At 39.1% G+C, this 21291-nt stretch overlaps 1 protein-coding gene across 2 annotated transcripts in view; it reads right to left on the reverse strand.

The window, feature by feature from the left end:
- Positions 1 to 21291, reverse strand: part of HNMT (histamine N-methyltransferase) — a 40159-nt gene that overhangs the window by 14782 nt on the left and 4086 nt on the right. Inside the window, exons 3-4 of one of the 2 annotated variants that reach the window (XM_043894412.1) lie at positions 16101 to 16153; positions 326 to 433 (exon numbers count right to left, since the gene is read on the reverse strand). In XM_043894412.1, the coding sequence (XP_043750347.1) occupies positions 326 to 433; positions 16101 to 16153 (161 nt within the window). The remainder of the gene's footprint in view (positions 1 to 325; positions 434 to 16100; positions 16154 to 21291) is intronic. The other variant, XM_043894413.1, reaches the window with a different exon arrangement.

Below are 21291 nucleotides of genomic sequence, written 5' to 3' on the forward strand. Positions count from 1 at the left end.
TAAATACCTCTGAATGAATTAATGACTGTCTCTAAAATAAACATCAAAAATAATGGTTGATGACCAGGGGATGGATAGAGAGACAGTTAAAAAAGAAAAAAGGATTCTAGTCACTATTTATATTCTGAGGTGTTTAAGGCATGCCTGCCAAGAAAATAATTAGGTTCTTCTCTCAATAAGCTTATAAAGAATGTACCACAGCAACCATGTTGTTAGTGACTGGAGGGATGCATGTGGGAAGACAAGACTTTCAGAAAAGGAATTGATATACAGCACCATAAGCAACTGAGTGCACACACGCACACACATCATGGATTACAAGTACCTTTGTACTTGGTGATTTGTTCAGCACTTGGTTCAACAACTTCATTGATGATATGAACTCCTGGGTACTGAGCTTGCACTTTGGAGAGAATTTCAAGATCAATTTCACCTAGCAGAAAAGCATATAGAACAGTTCACCTTGGTGCAGAAGGAAAAGAAAAGAATAGAATGGAATAGAATAGAAAACAAAAGAATAATTTCAAGTAGTTTACTATCTCTAGGAAAGTCCAGCATAAATAAAGAAGAATACTCAGCCGTTGCCCTGACACAGTGTCTATGATGAAGAACAGCTAGGTTAAAAATGTGTTTTGAGGAGGGTTATGATTGCCATTCATTCATTCATATGGTTGTTGCTGTTGTCCAGTCACTCAGTCATGTCCAACTCTTGGCGAACCTGTGGTCGGCAGCATGCCAGGCTTCCCTGTCCTTCACCATCTCCCGGAGCTTGATCAAACTCACATCCATTGAGTCGGTGATGGCATCCAACCATCTCATCCACTGTTGTCCCCTTCTCCTCCCGCTTCAATCTTTCCCAGCATCAGGGTATTTTCAAATGAGTCAGGCCAAAGTATTGGAATTTCAGCTTCAGCATCAGTCCTTCCAATGAATATTCAGGACTGATTTCCTGTAGGATGGACTGGTTGGATTTCTTTGCAGTCCAAGGGACTCTCAAGAGTCTTCTCCAACACCACAATTCAAAAGCATCAATTCTTCGGCACTCAGCTCTCTTTATGGTCCAACTCTCACATCCATACATGACTACTGGGGAAAAAAAAAACATAGCTTTGACCATATGGACCTTTTCTGGCAAAGTAATGTCCCTGTTTTTTAATATGCTGTCTAAGTTGGTCATAGCTTTTCTTCCAAGGAGCAAGCATCTTTTAATTTCATGGCTGCAGTCACCATGTGCAGTGATTTTGGAGCCTGAGAAAATAAAATTCTCACTGTTTCCATTGTTTCCCCATCTATTTGCCATGAAGTGATGGGACCAGATGTCATGTTCTTAGTCTTTTGAATGTTGAGTTTTAAGCCAGCTTTTTCACTCTCTTTCATTTTCATCAAGAGGCTCCTTAATTCCTCTTCGCTTTCTGCCATTAGGGTTGTGTCATCTGAATATCTGAGGTGATTGATATTTCTCTTCACAATCTTGATTCCAGCTTGTGCTTCATCCAGTCCTGCATTTCACATGATGTACTCTGTATATAAGTTAAATAAGCAGGGTGACAATATACAGTATTGATGTACTCTTCCCAATTTGGAATCAGTCTGTTGTTCCATGTTCACTTCTAGCTGTTGCTTCTTGACCTGCATACAGGTTTCTCAGGAGGTAGGCAAAGTGGTCTGGTATTCCCATCTCTTTAAGAATTTTCCACAGTTTGTTGTGATCCACAGAGTCAAAGGCTTTAGTGTAGTCATTGAAGCAGAAGTGGTAAACTGTATTTAATACCTTTTATTGTATTACACAATTGCACTCATCTCACACGCTAGTAAAGTAATGCTCAAAATTCTCTAAGCCAGGCTTCAGCAATACATGAACTGTGAACTTCCAGATGCTCAAGCTGGTTTTACAAAAGGCAGAGGAACCAGAGATCAAATTGCCAACATCTGCTGGATCATCGAAAAAGCAAGAGAATTCCAGAAAAGCATCTATTTCTGCTTTATTGACTATGCCATAGCCTTTGACTGTGTGGATTGCAATAAACTGTGGAAAATGCTGAAGGTAATGGGAATATCAAACCACCTGACCTGCCTCTTGAGGAACTTGTATGCAACGGTCAGGAAGCAACAGTTAGAACTGGACATGAAACAACAGACTGGTTCCAAATAGGCAAAGGAGTACGTCAAGGCTGTATATTGTCACCCTGCTTATTTAACTTATATGCAGAGTACATCATGAGAAATGCTGGGCTGGAGGAAGCACAAGCTGGAATCAAGATTGCTGGGAGAAATATCAATAACCTCAGATATGCAAATGACACCACCCTTATGGCAGAAAGTGAAGAGGAACTAAAAAGCCTCTTGATGAAAGTAAAAGAGGAGAGTGAGAAAATTGGCTTAAAGCTCAACATTCAGAAAAACTAAGATCATGGGATCCAGTCCCATCACTTCATGGCAAGTAGATGGGGAAACAGTGGAAACAGTGTCAGACTTTATTTTTGCGGGGCTCCAAAATCACTGCAGATGGTGACTGCAGTCATGAAATTAAAAGACGCTTACTCCTTGGAAGGAAAGTTATGACCAACATAGACAGCATATTGAAGAGCAGAGACATTACTTTGTCAACGAATGTCCGTCTAGTCAAGGCTAATGGTTTTTCCAGTAGTCATGTATGGATGTGAGAGTTGGACCATAAAGAAAGCTGAACACCGAAGAATTGATGTTTTTGAACTGTGGTGTTGGAGAAGACTCTTGAGAGTCCACTGGACTGCGAGGAGATCCAACAAGTCCATCCTAAGGGAGATCAGTCCTGGGTGTTAATTGGAAGGACTGATGCTGAAGCTGAAACTCCAATACTTTGGCCACCTGATGCGAAGAGCTGACTCATTTGAAAAGACCCTGATGCTGGGAAAGATTGAGGGCAGGAGGAGAAGGGGACAGCAGAAGATGAGATGGTTAGATGGCATCACCAACTCAATGGACATGGGTTTGGGTGGACTCCGGGATGTGATGGACAGGGAGGCCTGGTGTGCTGCGGTTCATGGGGTCACAAAGAGTCGGACATGACTGAGCGACTGAACTGACTGACTGTATTACAGTAAAATCTAAGATGCCATTGATTATAGGATAGAAACAACCCTTCTTTTATATCACTAAGTTAGAAAATAAAAACAACCCTGTCAATTATAACTATAAGATTTCACCAACTGGAAGATATATACCAATCTGAGATATTAAAATGTGAAAAAATATGCTGTAGAATTGATAAATTAGGCTAGATCATAATTATATAAAACATATCAGGTATAAAAGAAGGATAAAAAATTGTATCAGACATGTGCCCTCAAAAACATCATGTTCTCGTGGAAGAGACAGACATGGAAAGAACCCTGGCTTGAGTTGGGCCCTGGAGGGAAGAAGGAAAGAGATGGTGATGGAGAGGATAAGACAAGAGGCCAGAGAAATGGAAAGCTGCATGGCAGACCACTCTTGAGTTCTGTGTTACAGGGTAAGTGGAAGTTAGCCTGGGGACTTTTGGGGAAATGGGAATTGCAGGCAGAGGACAGGAAGTAGAATAGTATATGTGGGACTGCTGGCAATTCAGGGTTTTATAATGTGTAGGTAAGGCAGGGCCTCCAAGAAAGAGGTGATTCCAGAGAAGTAAATGGAAAGGAGGTTATGGCAAAATAGACGTTTTTTATTCATTCACTCATGTACCAGTGATTCATTGATTATTTTACTGTGTGCCAGTCACTACACTGCTGCTGCTGCTAAGTCGATTCAGTCGTGTCCAACTCTGTGCGACCCCATAGACGGCAGCCCACTAGGCGCCCCCGTCCCTGGGATTCTCCAGGCAAGAACACTGGAGTGGGTTGCCATTTCCTTCTCCAATGCATGAAAGTGAAAAGTGAAAGTGAAGTCGCTGAGTTGTGCTCTTAGCGACCCCATGGACTGCAGGCTACCAGGCTCCTCCGTCCATGGGATTTTCCAGGCGAGAGTATTGGAGTGGGGTGCCATCGCCTTCTCCTGCGCTAGGCTCTAGCAAATGATAAGAGGAGCAAATAAATACCTGCCCTGATGAAACTTTAGCCTGTAGGTGACGATGTGAGAGAGACTGTGGTAAATTGGATAGACTTGAATTCCACACCTGTCTGATCCCCTGACTTGATATTACGACCTTCAGCCATTTGCTTTCTCTCCAAACTGTATTTTCCTCATTGGAAAAACAGTAATAATGATAGTACATAATTTATTGGGTGTGAGAATTAAATGAGGCAATGCACATTAAAGCACACTGCAAAAGAGAGTTGGCACTTAATAAATGTTAGCTGTTCATTATTTTTATTGTTATCATTGAGTCCCTCTCTTTAAAAATCTCTCTTCTTCCTCTATTACTAATGCCTCCAAATGAAGTTTTGCACTTTTATTCTCTTAGTTATGATGTTGACCTTCACTAAAATACTTATGTGCTGGCAAGACTAGCATATGAAAATGACACTAGTCTTTAACATTTTGGCATAAATGGCATTAACAGAACCTTTCCAAGGTTAGATATGGCAGGTGAAAAAAAGCATAGGTCATAAGACTGGGCAGGCTGGAAGAAGGAGATGAGGCAGATAAATCAGGAACAAAAGATGCCTGACTAGGAAAAGAGAGTGGTCTAATGGTATAATGAATGTACCAGGTACTGGTGATGGGAGTGGGTGGGGATTAGGGTAGGGAGGAAGTAGGGGAAGGAAGCTGAAGTGGAGAATGAAGACATCTATGTGACAGTTTTCTCCAAAGCTGGCCCAATTAACCTGAAACCTTTTAATTCTTCCTTAAGTTCCACTCTCAGAGGTTTCGATTATATGTCCCTCTTCAAATATAGGAATGATGTGTTTAAAATATGGCCCATATGAAAGCAAGATATAATCACAAAAAATATCTTGCTGTAGAATTAAGTAAAACAAGCAAAGGCTTGATTCCAATGAGTTTGTTAAAGGGTATCAAGGACTCAAATGCTAGTTTGAGCAACTGAGCGACTTTGATCATCAATCTCTGAAAAGCATGTGAAGGGTTAACAGACTATAGTACCATGAAAGTGAAAGTGAAAGTCACTCAGCCGTGTCTGACTCTTTGTGACCTCATGGACTATACTATACAGTCCATGGAATTCTCCAGGCCAGAATACTGGAGTGGGTAGCCTTTCCTTTCTCCAGGGGATCTTCCCAACCCAGGGATTGAACCCAGGTCTCCCTCATTGCAGGCAGATTCTTTACCAGCTGAGTCACAAGGGAAACCCAAGAATACTGGAGTGGGTAGCCTATCCCTTTTCCAGCATATCTTCCCAACAAAAATTAAACTGGGGTCTCCTGCATTGCAGGCGGATTATTTTATCAACTGAGCTATCAGGTAAGTACCATAAGCCAGCAGTAAGAGATTCAAACAATGGCAAAAAAAAAAAAAAGAAAGAAAATCATGTGTTCTTTCTCAACTGAACTCTTCTGAGTAGGGGCCATAACAGTATGAATGTGTTCCAATATTAGATATTAAGCACCCTATAAATGCTTTTAAAGAGCACACAAGCTGGACTTGCCTGGTGGTCCAATGGTTACAAATATGTCTTCCAATGCAGGGGACATGGGTTTGATCCCTGGTTCAAGAACTAAGATTCCACATGTCCTGGGGCAACTGAGCCCTCACGCTGTAACTACTGAAACCTATGCACTCTGGTGCCCAAGTTCCGCAACAAGAGAAGCCACCACAATGAAAAGCCCATGCATCACAACTAGAGAGAAGCCTCCATACCATGCCGTTAGAGAAAGCCCATGCACCATGATGAAGACCCAGTGCAGCAAAAATAAATAAATTAATTTTTGAGAAAGAGCACGCAAGCCAAATTAACATGCTGAAAGAATGGGGGAAGGTAACTAGAAGTGACTCAATGAAATAATTCAGAAATTCTTAGCAAATTCAGGGGTAAACAGAAATGTAGAAGCCAGCAGCCTGCTGCTTTTATTGTGTATAACAAAGCCTTCTGGGAATCTTAACTGTCAGGTCCAGAAAACCATGTTTAAGGGGAATAAAGCAATACTTGTTCATTTTATGGTCAATCTCTGCTCTAATATGATCTCTTATTGCTTAATGATGATTCTGACAATTGTAGACTACTTGTTGCTGACATCCTAAGCTTTTAGGCCAACAGCTGTTTCAGTTTACTAAAACCTTGCAGTGTGTTTCTAGTTTTAGAACAAAATCTGCAAAGTTTCCTGTGACAAATGGAAAATTATAGTGATTAAGCAACTTTATTCCCATATACAATCTTCCTTTCTTTTCTTTTTCTTTCTCCCCCACCCTCACCTCCTTTTGTGTCTACCAAAGCAAATCATTGATTTTGGAGTCTTGGCATTTTATGATGATGTAACTGATTTTCTCAGTTTATCAATAAGTGAAGCTTGAGCAAAGTTAGGAAATCCTAACATGTGTTGGCATGAATCAAAAATTGTTTTCTATTAGCCTGGTTTGTGGATTTATTTATTTATTTTTCCTCTTCTGTTCACTCCTGTGTTGCTTTCTATCAAACAGAATATGCTGATTTTTTGATTCGGAAAGTTATATGAAAACTAAAATTTTTAAATTGCCTTCTCGCAAATCTCTTTCCTTTGTATTTCCCTGTCCATCAAATCAGCCACAACTTTAGAATGACTTCCCATGTCTCCTTTCTGACCTACGTTGAGTGTTTCACTTAATTTTACAGTCAGATATTTTTGTGATTATATCTTGCTTTCATATGGGCCATATTTTAAACACATCATGCCTCTATTTAAAGAAAGATATATAATTGAAACCTTTGACAGTGGAACTTAAAGAAAAAGTTCAAAAATACTGAGGCAGAAATTGTTAGACAGTATAGGACTCTGAGACCTCAGTTCCCTTTTTTTAATTTCAATTTTTTTTCTTCTCAAGTAAGCATCTCACTTCTTTAACCTAAAGCTAAACTCTTTGTTCCAGTTTCTAGGCATTCAGAAGAATGCTTCCCTGGTCTGGAGGATCATAATACATTCAGACCCAGGACAAGACAATCATTAACTGCTGTTCAGTTTATCAAGGAAAAAAAAACTCCAGGTAGACCACTAACTCTTAAACATACATCTGGTCCTGAAATGATGGTCTGGAGTCTTAAGGACGGGTTGAGGGATGGCGACACAATGTCTGGGGAAACTGAGAAACTGGGAACCAAAAGAAAGCCATAAAAATGACAAACTAGATATTGCGACATTTAAACTGGTCAGAAATTACAAGCATCTGGCCCCGAACCAACCAAAAACAAACAGATCAATTCTAATAAAGATACAAACTACTGTTATCTGCACCTTTTGGGGTGCTTCACCCCTTCTCAGTGTCTGTGCTTAGAGTTTTGTATCTCTATCCTTTAAAATAAACTTTGCCTGTATGTTTGCAAGTTTTTAGAATTCATTCTTCAGCTCCAGTTCCAAGAACAGAACTTGGTTTTCCACTTCAATAGGGAAAGGGTGGAGTCCATACTGTCCAGACAACTTTTCTTCATTTCCTGAATTTCAAGAATATATTTAATGAGATAGCAGAGGAATGTTCCAAGGTCATTGGATTAAAAAGGAAAAGTTAGAGGCTATAAAGAGACAAAATTGGACTCAAATTTAGTATTCAATGGAAATATGCAAATTTGTTAATATCTCTGCCCTTTACATATCTCTAAATTAGGAATAATATGGTCTATGCTGCAGGGTCATTGTAAATGTTAAAGGCATTATATGGATATAATTTACCACAGTTCATGATGTATAGTAATAATTCAATAAGTTTGAAGCTACCATACATTAATTCAACAAATACTTTTAAGCACCTAATAAATGCTAGGTTCTAATCACTGGAGATACAGCAATGAATAAAATAGACCAAAACATTCAACCTTTACGGATGGTGGTAAGTTCTAAAACCAAGGGAAAAAAGAGCAAGGGGAAGCCATGATGGGAGGGTTCGTGATTTTCAGTTGGGTGGTCATGTAAGCTTCCTGGGAAAGGTGACATTTAAGAGAAGTCTGAGGAGGCCTGGAAAGAAGGAAATGAAGATGTGCCTTTATAAATGGGCAGCTCCATAATAAAAAGACAGTTTGAAAGAGCACTCATCATGTATTCGTGATGCCTTGTCTTTCTGACTGAGCTACATTAAACGAAGCACAAAGCCCAGCTGGAGAACCCTGAGGCTATGCCCCAAATAAAAACATCCTCCAGGTCAAGAAAATGGAGGATTAAAGGCTAGTCATGGTATCTCCAGCCATTTGATTTCCATCTACTCTAGCTTCATTTCTCACATCAAAATATATATGAGTTCTTTAGATTATCAGCAGGAAAAAATTTATTCTATTACAGGTTGCATTAAGATTACAATCTTCCTTTTTCCCTCTACCAGAATATCAGGCACACATACACACACAAATTGTCTCTAGAGAGAAAAATTGCCCAGATAACTCTCTGCTTAGTGATGAAAAATAATTTCAGCTATGAGTTTGCAACCAAAGCAAAATCAGACTTGATTTTGAGCTCAGTGCAAAAAATAAAAGATTATTGTTGAGATCCCTTTTCTTGTTTTTTTCTTTTCCCTCTCCCTTTCTGTCTCTCTCTCTTGTGCCACCCCCCAAATCTCCCTCCCCCATTCTCTCTCTCTCTCTCTCTCTCTGGCTTTTCTGCACCCACCTCTACACTGGGAACCTCAGTATGGAGGCAGTTCTGTTGGTATGGAAAGATGAGAGTAGAATATTAAAATAGCTGGAGAGTCTCAGGAAGGGGATTATAAATATAAATTCTGAGCGGAAAAGGGCATTGCCATTTGCTTTCGTGTCTTCTGGCTGTTGGCCCAGGAAGAATACCGCCTGAATGCTTTGCAACGCAGAAGTAAAGCCTTACTACCAAAATGTTCTCTGAGACACAAACTTAAAGAAAATCTCCCAAAGGGTTCTGAACATTGAGGTGTAGTGATATTCAACAAATAACTCAAAAAAAGACTAAATTTTGCCTTCCCTTTCAATTTACACTTTTTAAATACAAAAATAGTTGCTACTCTATACTTACAGTACTGTGATGTTTAAAAGGTATATAGTTAGTTACACTTAGTTTTAAACTTTTTGCTATTATGAGGCATCTGACAATGAACCATGAATTATTGTGCAAAAATCTTTTCGCATATTCATACCAAGAACCAGAATTAATGGTTAAAATGAGAAACTTGATCTTTGGTGAGACGGACACGACTGAAGTGACTTAGCAGCAGCAGCTTACTAATCCAATATTTTCCCCCATTTCTCTCAGTTTACTATTGTTAATAGAGACAAAGCCTCAGAAGACCCTGGGTTTTGACCCCCAATCTCTAGGACCGCTCCCCAACCCTAACCTCCCTGTGGCATATATGATTAGGATGGAAATGAGGATGGAAATTGACAACCTATACCAGGGTTATATGACTGTGTGTATTAAATCACAAAGTTTTATTCAATAGTGTATGTCAAGTAGAAGCACATTCACCTACTAAGAGAATGCGTCCTAAACTGGCATGAGAACAGGGAAGATACAAATCTGTCCCTCAGCAAAATTACCGAGAGCCACATGCCAGTAACTTTCTAAGTACATTGTAAATAGCCAACCTGTAAATGAACATTCAAATGCTGGCAGAAAGAAATGCAGATCTACCATATTGCTTTCTTCCTGTTTTACCTGTATCAGGCCATTAGTCCATTCTTATTGTGCATTCTTATTAATTGTAAGGCTGCACAACTGAGTTTATTTGCTTTTCTAAGGAGACAGTCATTTAATCTGCAGATAATGATACTTTTGTCTTCACTCTGCTCATTAATCCCTGTTTTCCTGCTTCAGGCCTTATTGAATTAGCCAAAACAATCTTGTTTACTTTGGTTTTAATGACAGTGGTGCCAATATTATAGTATTATGTTCATGCCTCTCAATTCTGTAGCATACCTGTATTTAACAATACTTCACTCAAAGTTTTAAATACAATACAATGAGGTAAACTATTTTGGTAAATTTACATGTGGAGGATAGTTTATTTTAAAATGGCATAGTTATGAATACCGTTAAGAATACTTTACATCTGAGGCCCCAAATTATCTGAAGTAGGCAGCCCTAAATCCTACAGGTTAGTGATTAACTAGGGCCCGGGTCCATATCCTTCTGGTTGTGAAGGAAGTGCTGTGCATAAGTGAAACAGTTCTTACTCAGGTCAAGTTATAAAGCTGTTCAAATCCAGACTAAAAATAATCTGCATGTCTAGAAGTTCTATTTGAATTTCACTTCTTTAGTATAAACAAAAGTGGTGCCACACCACTCTTTCTAGATGGTTACTCATAAGATCATAAGTTTACTGGACTGAAAGCGCCTTTAATAGCCCAAATACCCAAGATGTCAATGCCTGAGTCCCTTGAATAGCATATGTGAAAAGTATTTCTCCAGCCTAAGCTAATACTCCTAACATGACACGTAGCTCTTTGTATCCAAAGATACATGCTTTCAGAAGTGAAAACACCTATCTTGGTCATTTATAAACTCTAATACTGAACAATACCAAAAAACTTTCTCTTTCAACCACTGGCTCTTTAGGGCCAAATATTCTGTGGTTTGCTTAAAAACAAACGTATTCAAATTCTTCTTTTTTTTTTTTCAGGCAAACAAATCCTCCACTTCCTTGTATTTGCTCAATCACTCCTTAGTCGCTGATGTACACTGTCCGCTTTCCTGAGGCCACTGGAAACATTAACCTTCGCTTCCTGCCAGCTTCTGCTTCTAAACTGGATATACCAACGTTTCCAGTTCTTGCCTTAATTACATTCATTTCTACTTCTATTCACCTAGCTTAGAAAATTAAACTTCAGGGTCACCTTAACATGTCGTTGACAAAAGAAAACAAGATTAAAAATCTGATAAAATTAGATTTCCAAAAAGCTGGTCCTTACTAAATACTCAGTCTCTCTTTTGCCAAGTCAATAATTAACTTTTATATCTGTTTAGTATAGTTTGTCGGACTGTTGTTTTTTTAGTTAAGAGACCTAGGTTTTATTCTTTCTTGATTGTTCTCAGGTTTTTAGTCTGTAGAATGAGGGTTTGATGATCTCTAAATTCTCTTTTATATTTTAATCTCTGTCTTAATGTTGATGTTTATATGCCATAGAACAAGAAAACCACCTAACCCCTCTAAACATGTCAGCATAATTATTATCAGAAAAATTATATAAGAGGGTCCATACCACCTGTATTTATATGTGAGTTGCTTCAGTGGATTGAACAATTTTTTATAAATATATATACTATTATATAAGGTATGACAGCTGATTTGGTACATAGTTAATTAGTTAGTTAAGTCGCTCAGTCATGTCCTACTCTTTGCGACCCCGTGGACTGTAGCCCACCAGGTTCTTCTGTCCATGGGATTCTCCAGGCAAGCATACTGGAGTGGGTTGCCATTTCCTTCTCCATTTGGTACATAATAGGCTGATAAAAAGAAGTAGAAAGCTGGATACATGAGATTTTTAAAGTTATAGTCCTGTTTAAACCTTATAAAATTTTCTGGCATTTGAACATAAGAATTGAACAATGCAACAGATAAAATGATTCTCCTTTTAGCAGAGCCCAGAGCAAGGAGAACACATTGCCCATTACTGCTTTCTGGAACATTTTTCCAGGCATAAGTGTGTGCACTGCAAATTAATAGCACTCTCCCTTACCAAAAAGAATATGGGTTTCTTTTTCTCTATGTACCATCAAACATAAAGACAGTACTCATTAAAAGTTGAATAATAAAGAAGCTCCATTGGGTAGTTTAATTTTAGGAAGCATCAATGTTGACAATGGACCAAAAAGCATATTCTGTAAGGTTTAGAATACAATGTGGTTGCTCTCAATATCTAAAAACAGTTGTTGAAATCAGCATGATACAAATGCTCTGATACCTCAAATAAAGCATTCCCATTGCTCACATTATTTCATTAAAACATACAAACTCATGCACATTTACAACTTTACACTTCCCAATTTTGCCTCTGGGCTTCCCTCATAGCTCAATTAGTAAGAATATGCCTGCAGTGCAGGAGACCCAGGTTCTATTCCTGGGACGGGAAGATCCCCTGGAGCAAAAAATGGCAACCCACTCCAGTATTCTTGCCTGGAGAATTCCATGGACAGAGGAGCCTGGCAGGCTACAGTCCATGGGGTCTCCAGAGTTGGGCACGATTTAGCGACTAAACCACCACCCCCACCATTTGGCCTCTGTAAAAACTACATGGTCTGTATTTCTGTATGTGATTATTTTTTCTCCTGGTTTCCTCTCTTTCTGTCTTTGAATACCCATAGTATATATTTCAAACATTCTCCTAACGTTAAACATGTAATCTATGAATAATAATGCGGCTTATCAATTATATTTTATTGATGTGGTAGATCAGTTACGGGCAACATCGGAAAATTTTCCGTCAATTTCCTTTCTTTTGAACTGCACAGAGCCTTAATAATTGGTTGGTTTCTGAACTGAATTGCCAAATACCTTTTTTCAAAATCCTTACATTCTCCCTCAGACTATGAAATCCCTCTCAACCCAAATACCAATAGAGTTATTGGTGAAGAACCTGCTTGCCAATGCAGAAGATGTAAGAGATGTGAGTTTAATCCCTGGGTCAGGAAGATACCCTGCAGAAGGGCATGGCAACCCAATCCAGTATTCTTGCCTGGAGAATCCCATGGACAGAGGAGCCTGGTAGGCTACAGTCCATGGGGTCACAAAGAATCAGACACAACTGAAGCAACTCAGCAACAACAACAACAAATAGAAGAGACAGAAGACAGAAAGCGTGCATAGCACCCCTACTCATGGTTCTGAGAAGAAAATCAAATAGGTCCCCAAAGAGCATGAACATTAAGTGATATAAATGCAGGAATCTGATTTAGGGAAGTTTTTAGTGTGTTTCTTTTGGTAGATTTTTTTTTTTTCATTGTGATGGTAAGAAGTGGTAGCACCATTATGAATGCAGAGAGAATATTTGCATTAAATATATGCAGAATATGATCTAGAGGTGCCTAGGCATCCAAGAAGAAAACATCTAGGAAGTGAAACCAGAGAGGCTCATAAGCTAAGATTGGAGCAGAACCCTGTAAGATGCATTATGGGAGCAGAACACAAGGTATAAGACAGGGCCGATGACCTGATCTGCTGGGGATTGGAGTCCAGCAGTGGATTTTAAGGATACGTAAGTCACTGCTGCTGCTAAGTCGAATCAGTCGTGTCCGACTCTGTGCGACCCCATAGACGGCAGCCCACTAGGCTCCACTGTCCCTGAGATTCTCCAGGGAAGAACACTGGAGTGGGTTGCCATTTCCTTCTCCAATGCATGAAAGTGAAAAGTGAAAATGAAGTCGCTCAGTCATATTCGACTCTTTGTGACCCCATGGACTGCAGCCCACCAGGCTCCTCCATCCATGGGATTTTCCAAGCAAGAGTACTGGAGTGGGTTGCCATTGCCTTCTCCGACATAAGCCACAGGGTAATGCAAAGTCTCAGGAACACTGTAGATTGTGAAACATGCAGGGAGACCATTTCTCTAAGGCAAGGACAGAAAGTTCCTCACTGTATAATAAAGTGTGTTTCTTCTGTGCACCCAGTACTTGCATTTAGTCAATGACAAACTATTAGATAAGTATCTCCCAGTTGGTATATAAACACTCAAACTAACTGAGTGGGATGTCCTTTCCCTTCAAACACCTTTCTGCTCTTTCATGCCAAGGGCTCTTAGACCTAGGGATTTTAAGTGTATCACTTTTGATTTCATATCTTACTTGAGCAGTGAGGGCTAAGTATTTACAGCTTGAATTTCTCTTGCAATTCTTATGTTTTTGATCAGTTTCGTATGAAGAGTGACCTTAAAGGGCACCCATATTCCCCCCAAGGCAGAGCTTGTTATTAATACAATGTTAAGGTTCAGTCAGAAGAACACCAAGCATTGCTCCCTCTGTTTTAAAAAGTTCTCTATATTAGCCCCTATTTGCACCTTTATGTAAGGAATCACTGTGTGGGGCAAATGTTCCTTTCTCTAGATAGCTTATAAGCATCTGGATAAATTTACCTTAGAAATTCAATTAACTTTATATTAAAAGGTCAATTAACTTGGCCATGGTAGAGACTGTTTTTAATTACTTTTCCTTGTAGGGCTTCTCTTCTTGTCCAAGCATAAGTGACACTATCAAATGATAGTCTCATTGCCTGTGGTTGCCTTAAATTCATATGCAAAACACACTGGAAATGACTGTCTTGGTTAAATGAATTAATAGGACACTCTTTGAGCAATTCATCACTCTTATAATCCTTAGGACATAAAATATCACAAGCAATAATAGAGTATTTTAGCTTAAACACAATGTATTAGATCATTCATGACAGTATCTTTCATTACCTGTCCTTGTTGGTTTCTGTTTTCTTGCTGAAAGATGATAATAAAGTAAAACTCCTCTGACAGTCAGTCCTTATTACATTACATCACAGCGTATTTTATGAAAAATGAGCAGAAGATGACATAAAAAACTATCCTATTCCATTAGAGGGCTCTTGGTTATCTTTGTGTTAAGATGTGTTATGTTGCCACAACTGAACTCATTCATGTAGGATTAGAACAATTACACTTAAGAGACTCAAGAAATCACTATTTAACCCTATGTGACAAGTGGTAATGTAGTGTTCACTTGTTACCAAGTGGCAACCTTTACTAACCATTACTCCATGATTGTTTCAAAAGAAAACAATAATAAGGATATCAACACATAAATAATATATATAACTCTATATTATTATATATTAATATATTATATAACATTATAAATAATATGACTATTATATTAATATATATCATTATATATACTATATATTATACACATTATCATTATATTAACTCAGACTTTCAGACAACTAGCAACTTTAAATCAAACACTACTCAGGAGTTTGATATGTGGCAAAGTCTGGAGATAAATTTTCTTATTTTATTTTGTAGAAAAGACCTACCTGCACCTTATAAAAGCAGTTTATAAACTTATCTGTATAAATCTCACTACAACCTGTGAGACATAATTCGTTGCCCCCATTTTACTGATGGGCAACCTGAAGCTTATGTTTCAGCCAAGTTCACACAGTTCACTAGTGGCAGAGTTAGAAACTACACCCTCATTAATCTGCCTGTCCAGACTTCCCATCTCCCCTTGGATAAAAGTACTGGTTCTAAGTAGTGAGACCATGAACTGCTTATGAAAGCGAGTTGGGGAGTGTGCTGAATGCTTAGAGGGCAGCTGTGGACCTGAGTCAGAGGAAAGGAATGGTTTAGGCCACGGCAACTCAAAGAGTGGGGCCACAAGAGGGTAAATTAGCTGTGTCATTAAGCATATTTTTTTCATCGTGATGCTTTCTCAATGAAAGAAGCTGTGCATTGATTTACATTCCAGGGCATGCCTATCTCCTCAGGCACCAGCAATAGTCCACAAACCACCAACCAGTCTATGGATCTCGTTTAAGTGGTACAAGTTTAAGGAATGTCTTTTGAAATTGTCCTTTACTATGAACAGTTAAATCATTTGGTTCAATGCCATCCTCAAAATTATTCTATGTTTTTCCATGCTCTTTATATGTTTAAGAAAATAAAATCATACTTATCCCTATTACAGATAATAATGAAATCTGATGTCCTAGACCCCATAAATATATGGGGACATTAATCTTAGTTGAAGTGATATGGCTCTTACTAGTTTTAATAAACTAATCTCTTCCAAAAGTGAAGGAAAATGGCTTTTCTAAAGAATGAACAAAATTGCCATCAAACAGCATGATGTCTGGTGGTTTAGTTGCTGAGTCATGTCCGACTCTCACTAACCCATGGACTATAACCTGCTACCCGGGCAAGAATACTGGAGTGGGTTACCATTTACTTCTCCAGGGGATCTTCCCAACCCAGGAATCAAACTCAGGTCTCCTGCATTTGCAGGCAGATTCTTTACCAACTAAGCTATGAGGGAAGCTCATGATGTCTGGAGTGAAATCCAAATTTTAAAATGCATTGTTCATACCTGCACCACCGCCAATGCTTAGAATCTTAATTTCAGATTTTGTGTCTCCAATCCTGAAAAAAAAAAAAATAGGCAGTTTAAGAAAAACGTGCCAGGAAGTTTATAAAATCTAATTATCAAGTCTAGTTGAAGAGAACAGATGAAAAGAACAGAACAAAAATTAGGCCAATATGAAAGGTGTCGATCATTTCAGTGGTTATATTGCTGTCTTTATAAATCTTTGGAAGTAAAGATCCCACTCATTAACAGTCTTAAACTGGGAGACTTTTAAAAATAGCACCATAAACATCTCAGAGGTAGGAAATAGCATTTGTTTAAAGACTATTTGGAGAATAAAAGCAAAAAAAGTGACTTTTGAGTCTGGTCATTATAATAAGCCATTCATTGTAAATGGGCTTCCCTGGTAGCTCAGATGATAAAGAATCCGCCTGCAATGTAAGAGACCTGGGTTCAATCCCTGGGTTGGGAAGATCTCCTGGAGAAGGGAATGGCTACCCACTCCGATATTCTTGCCTGGAGAACTCCATGGACAGAGGAGCCTGGTGGTCTACAGTCCATGGGGTTGCAAAGAGTCAGACATGACTGAGTGACACACACTTCTTTCATTGTAGATGGCAGAAAGGCGAAGGTGATTCATACTATCTCTATGATAGTTGCCTTCTTTCCTTCCTCTTGCTAACTTCCTTTCAATAAACAAATGTTAATTAAACATTTATTATGTGCCTGTCCTAGGCACTGATATATAAAAATGAGTAAGATACTACTTTTCTGTCAAGTTGAATTGTGAGATAATAAAAGCCAAGTATATGACTCTGTATAGGAATAGAGAGGACTTGATGGACTGGGATGCAATAGTAGGACTTTCTTCAGACTGATGTAAAATTTAAAAAAAAATAATGGGTCAGAAAAAAGTAGGAGATGCACAGTGACTGCCACATGTTTCCAACTTGGATGACCAGGTGAAGTGTGATATCGCAAAAGAAGCTGGGGGATGTAATTCTATGACAAGTTTACGTTTTGTCAGTTTTTTGTTTGTTTTGTGTTTTTAGCGTTTTGATAAACCTGAATGCAGCAGATATTTGAATATGCAATATTGAAGCTGGGTAGAAGAGAGATGGGATCTACGATGTACTCTGGAGAATTATCATAGAGTAATGGTCAAAACTAAGAGAATAGATTCTATAACCCAAGAATAAAAGAGAAGAGTAGTGGGATCGTGACACAGTACCAGGTTTTAAAAGTAATGGGATAATGGGGAACGCACAAAGAAGACACAGAGCGAAACGGCAGAGCTCAGAGAGGTGATCGGAGAATTAGAGAAGGAAAAAAGCCAATGATAGTGTCAGAGGCATAAGAGTGTGCAACTAAACAATAAAAAAGACAACTCTCTCACCCTAGATCACCAGCCCAGGCTGGATGCATGAGACAAGTGCTCGGGCCTGGTGCACTGAGAAGACCCAGAGGAATCGGGTGGAGAGGGAGGTGGGAGGGGGGATCGGGATGGGGAATACATGTAACTCCATGGCTGATTCATGTCAATGTATGACAAAAACCACTACAATATTGTAAAGTAATTAGCCTCCAACTAATAAAAATAAATGAAAAAAAAAAGACAACTCTTTGTTGAATTTGGCAATATGACTATCTGATGACAGCAGCTTTAAAGGAGGTTGACAGCTGCAGTCAGATGGCAGTGGGATTAAACGTGAAATCGATAAAGAGAAAGAAGACACAGAGATTTTTGAAAAAGGGTGAAAGAGTGAAAAGGAAAAAGAGGAGACTGGAGGGGAAACATGAACTGAAAGCATGGTGCTTGTTTGTGTTTTAGGATGCTAAACAAGCTTGGTTTTTGGCTGAAGTGAGGAGGCTGCCCGGAGAGATAGGAAGAACACAGATTCAACCAGGGTTCTTAAAAATACTAGAAAGCAGACAGTCAAGGACATCTGTGAATGACTTGCCTTCCTCAGTTCTAATTATCTTCCAACTCATGATCATAAGTATTAGTATACCCATCCCTCTCTGTGCACTTGATTAATTCTTGAAGATGCTTCTATCTGCGGAAAGAATAGTGAGGTTACAGAGCAGAGCACGTAGGCCCATAGGTTGAAATCATAGCTTAGTAATATGTTACCTTGAATGAATTATTCTCTGTACCTTTATTACTAAGAAATAGGATTATAATACCTGCTACCATATAGGGTTATAATTATAGTATCTGCTTTTTGAAAGAGTTGTGAGGATTAAGTGACATAATTTATGTGACTCCTTTAGAAATGTGTCTGCACATGACAAGTACCCAACTTATTCTAAGCACAGCTAAGTAATTTATATGAATCATTTTTCTAAATTTTTATTATTGAAATACAGTTGACTTACAGTGTTGTGTTAATTACTATTATAGGGCAAAGTGATTCAATTATACATTGATATATACATTCTTTTTTATATTCTTTCCCATTATTGTTTATCACAGAATATCAGGCATAGTTCTCTGTGCTACATGACCTTGTTGTTTATGAATTCTATATATAAAAGCTTACATCTGCTAACCCCAACCTTCTGCTCCCTCCCACCCAAAATCCCTTCCCCCTTGGCAGCCAGCAGTCTGTTCTCTATGGCCATGATTCTGTTTCTATTTCATAGATAGATTCACTTGTGCCATTTTTTAAATTCCACATATAAGAGATCTCATATGGTATTTGTTTTTCTCTTTTTGATTCACTTCACTTAATATAACCTCTAGTTGTATCCATGTTACTACAAATGGCATTATTTTGGTCATTTTTATGACCGAGTAGTATTTCATTGTGGATATACACCACATCTTCTTTAGTCATTCATCTTTGATGGACATTTGGTTGTTTCCATGTCCTGGCTATTGTGAATAGTGCTTCTCTGAACATAGAAGTGCACGTATCATTTCGAATTACAGTTTTGTCTGGATATATGCGCAGGAATGGGATTGCTGGACTCATATGGTAATTCTGTTTCTAGCTTTCTGAGGAACCTCCATACTATTTTCTATAGTGGGGGCACAAGCTTACATTCCTACCAACAGTGTAGCAGGATTCTCTTTTCTCCACATCTTCTCCAGCAATTGTTATTTGTTGACTTTTTAGTGATGGTCATTCTGATCAGTGACAGGTGGTACCTTATTTTGGTTTTGATTTGTATTTCTCTAAGAATTAGTAATGTTGGGCATCTTAACATGTGCCTATTGGCCATCTATTGTGGGGTCACTGCTCCTTTCTCCTGGGTCCTGGTGTGCACAAGATTTCGTTTATACCCTTGCAGAGTCTGTTTCCTCAATCCTGTGTAAGTTCTAGAGGCTCTATGATGGGTTAATGGTGACCTCCTCCAAGAGGGCTTATGCCATACCCAGGTCTACTGCACCCAGAGCCCCTGCCCCCACAGCAGTCCCCTGCTGACCCATACCTCCTCAGAAGACACCCAAACAAAGTTCTGTCTCAGTCTCTGTGGGGAAATATGTATGCAGGTCAAGAAGCAACAGTAAGAACTGGACATGGAACAACAGACTGTTTCCATATTGCAAAAGGAGTGAGTCAAAGCTGTAGATTGTCACCCAGCTTATTTAACTTATATGCAGAGTACATCATGAGAAATGCTGGGCTGGAGGAAGCACAAGCTGGAATCAAGATTGCCGGGAGAAATATCAATAACCTCAGATATGCAGATGACACCACCCTTATGGCAGAAAGCAAAGAACCAAAGAGCTTCTTGATGGAAATAAAAGAGGAGAGTGAAAAAGTCGGCTTAAAACTCAGCATTCAGAAACTAAAGTCATGGCATCTGGTCCCATCACTTCATGTCAAATAGATGGAGAAACAGTGGAAACAGTGTCAGACTTTATATTTTTGGGCTCCAAAATCACTGCAGATGGTGACTGCAACCATGAAATTAAAAGACACTTGCTCCTTGGAAGAAAAGCTATGACAAATTTAGCTTATTAAAAAGCAGAGACATTACTTTGCCAACAAAGGTCCATCTAGTCAAAGCTATTGTTTTTCCAGCAGTCATGTATGGATGTGAGAGTTGGACTGTAAAGAAAGGAGAGCACTGAAGAATTGGTGCTTTTGAACTGCGGTGTTGGAGAAGACTCTTAAGAGTCCTTTGGACAGCAAGGAGATCTAACCAGTCCATCCTAAAGGAAATCAATCCTGGGAGTTCATTGGAAGGACTGATGCTGAAGCTGAAACTCCAACACTTTGGCCACCTGCTGGGAAGAACTGACTCATTTGAAAAGACCCTGATGCTGGGGAAGATTGAAGGTGTGAGGAGAAGGGAACGACAGAGGATGAGATGGTTGGATGGCACCACTGACTCAAGGGACATGAGTTTGAATAAACTTCGGGAGTTGGTGATGGACAGGGAGGCCTGGCATGCTGCAGTGCATGGGGTCACAAAGAGTCAGACATGATTGAGCAATCAAACTGAACTGAACTGAAGTGATTGGCCATCTCTACTAACTCAGAGGATTAAGAATCTGCCTGCAGTGTGGGAGACTGGGTTTGATCCCTGGGTTTGGAGGATCCCCTGGAAAAGGAAATGGCAACCCACTCCAGTTTTCTTGCCTGGAGAATCCCATGGACAGAGGAGCCTGGTGGGCTACAGTCCATAGGAGTGCAAAGAGTCAGACACAACTGAGCAACTAACATTTTCACTTTCACACTTTTCATTGGCCATCAGTAATGAATTAACTCTTTGATTTCTTAAAACACCTCTGTGAGTTAGATACTATTATTATTCCATTTCATATAGTATGATGATACCTAAGAATTATTGAAAACTTGCTATTTTCCAAGCAAGGATCTAAGTGCATTATATGTGACAACAACAATAAGCTACTATTTATAGCTATATACTATAGCCCACCCCACTCTGATCTCTACCTCCAGACAGGTGATTGAATAATTCCTCCCTGAGGAAATAACCCATCTCACTGATAAGCTTATCTATATTGGTATCTGAGGATCCTCCATCAAGAGCTAAGTCCACATCTAATTACTACAACTAGTCGGCTGCTCAACAGACAGTTTCAGTACGTACACAAAGAGGATCTGAACCAATTTTTAGTGCCTCATTATTTAACTGGATGGACAACCAAGGGTTATCAGGTAGTTGGGGAGCTCCCCTAACATGGTGGTGGTGCTGGTTTAGTCACTAAGTCGTG

The sequence above is a fragment of the Cervus elaphus genome, chromosome 33, assembly GCF_910594005.1.
Source record: "Cervus elaphus chromosome 33, mCerEla1.1, whole genome shotgun sequence".
NCBI lineage: Eukaryota > Metazoa > Chordata > Mammalia > Artiodactyla > Cervidae > Cervus > Cervus elaphus.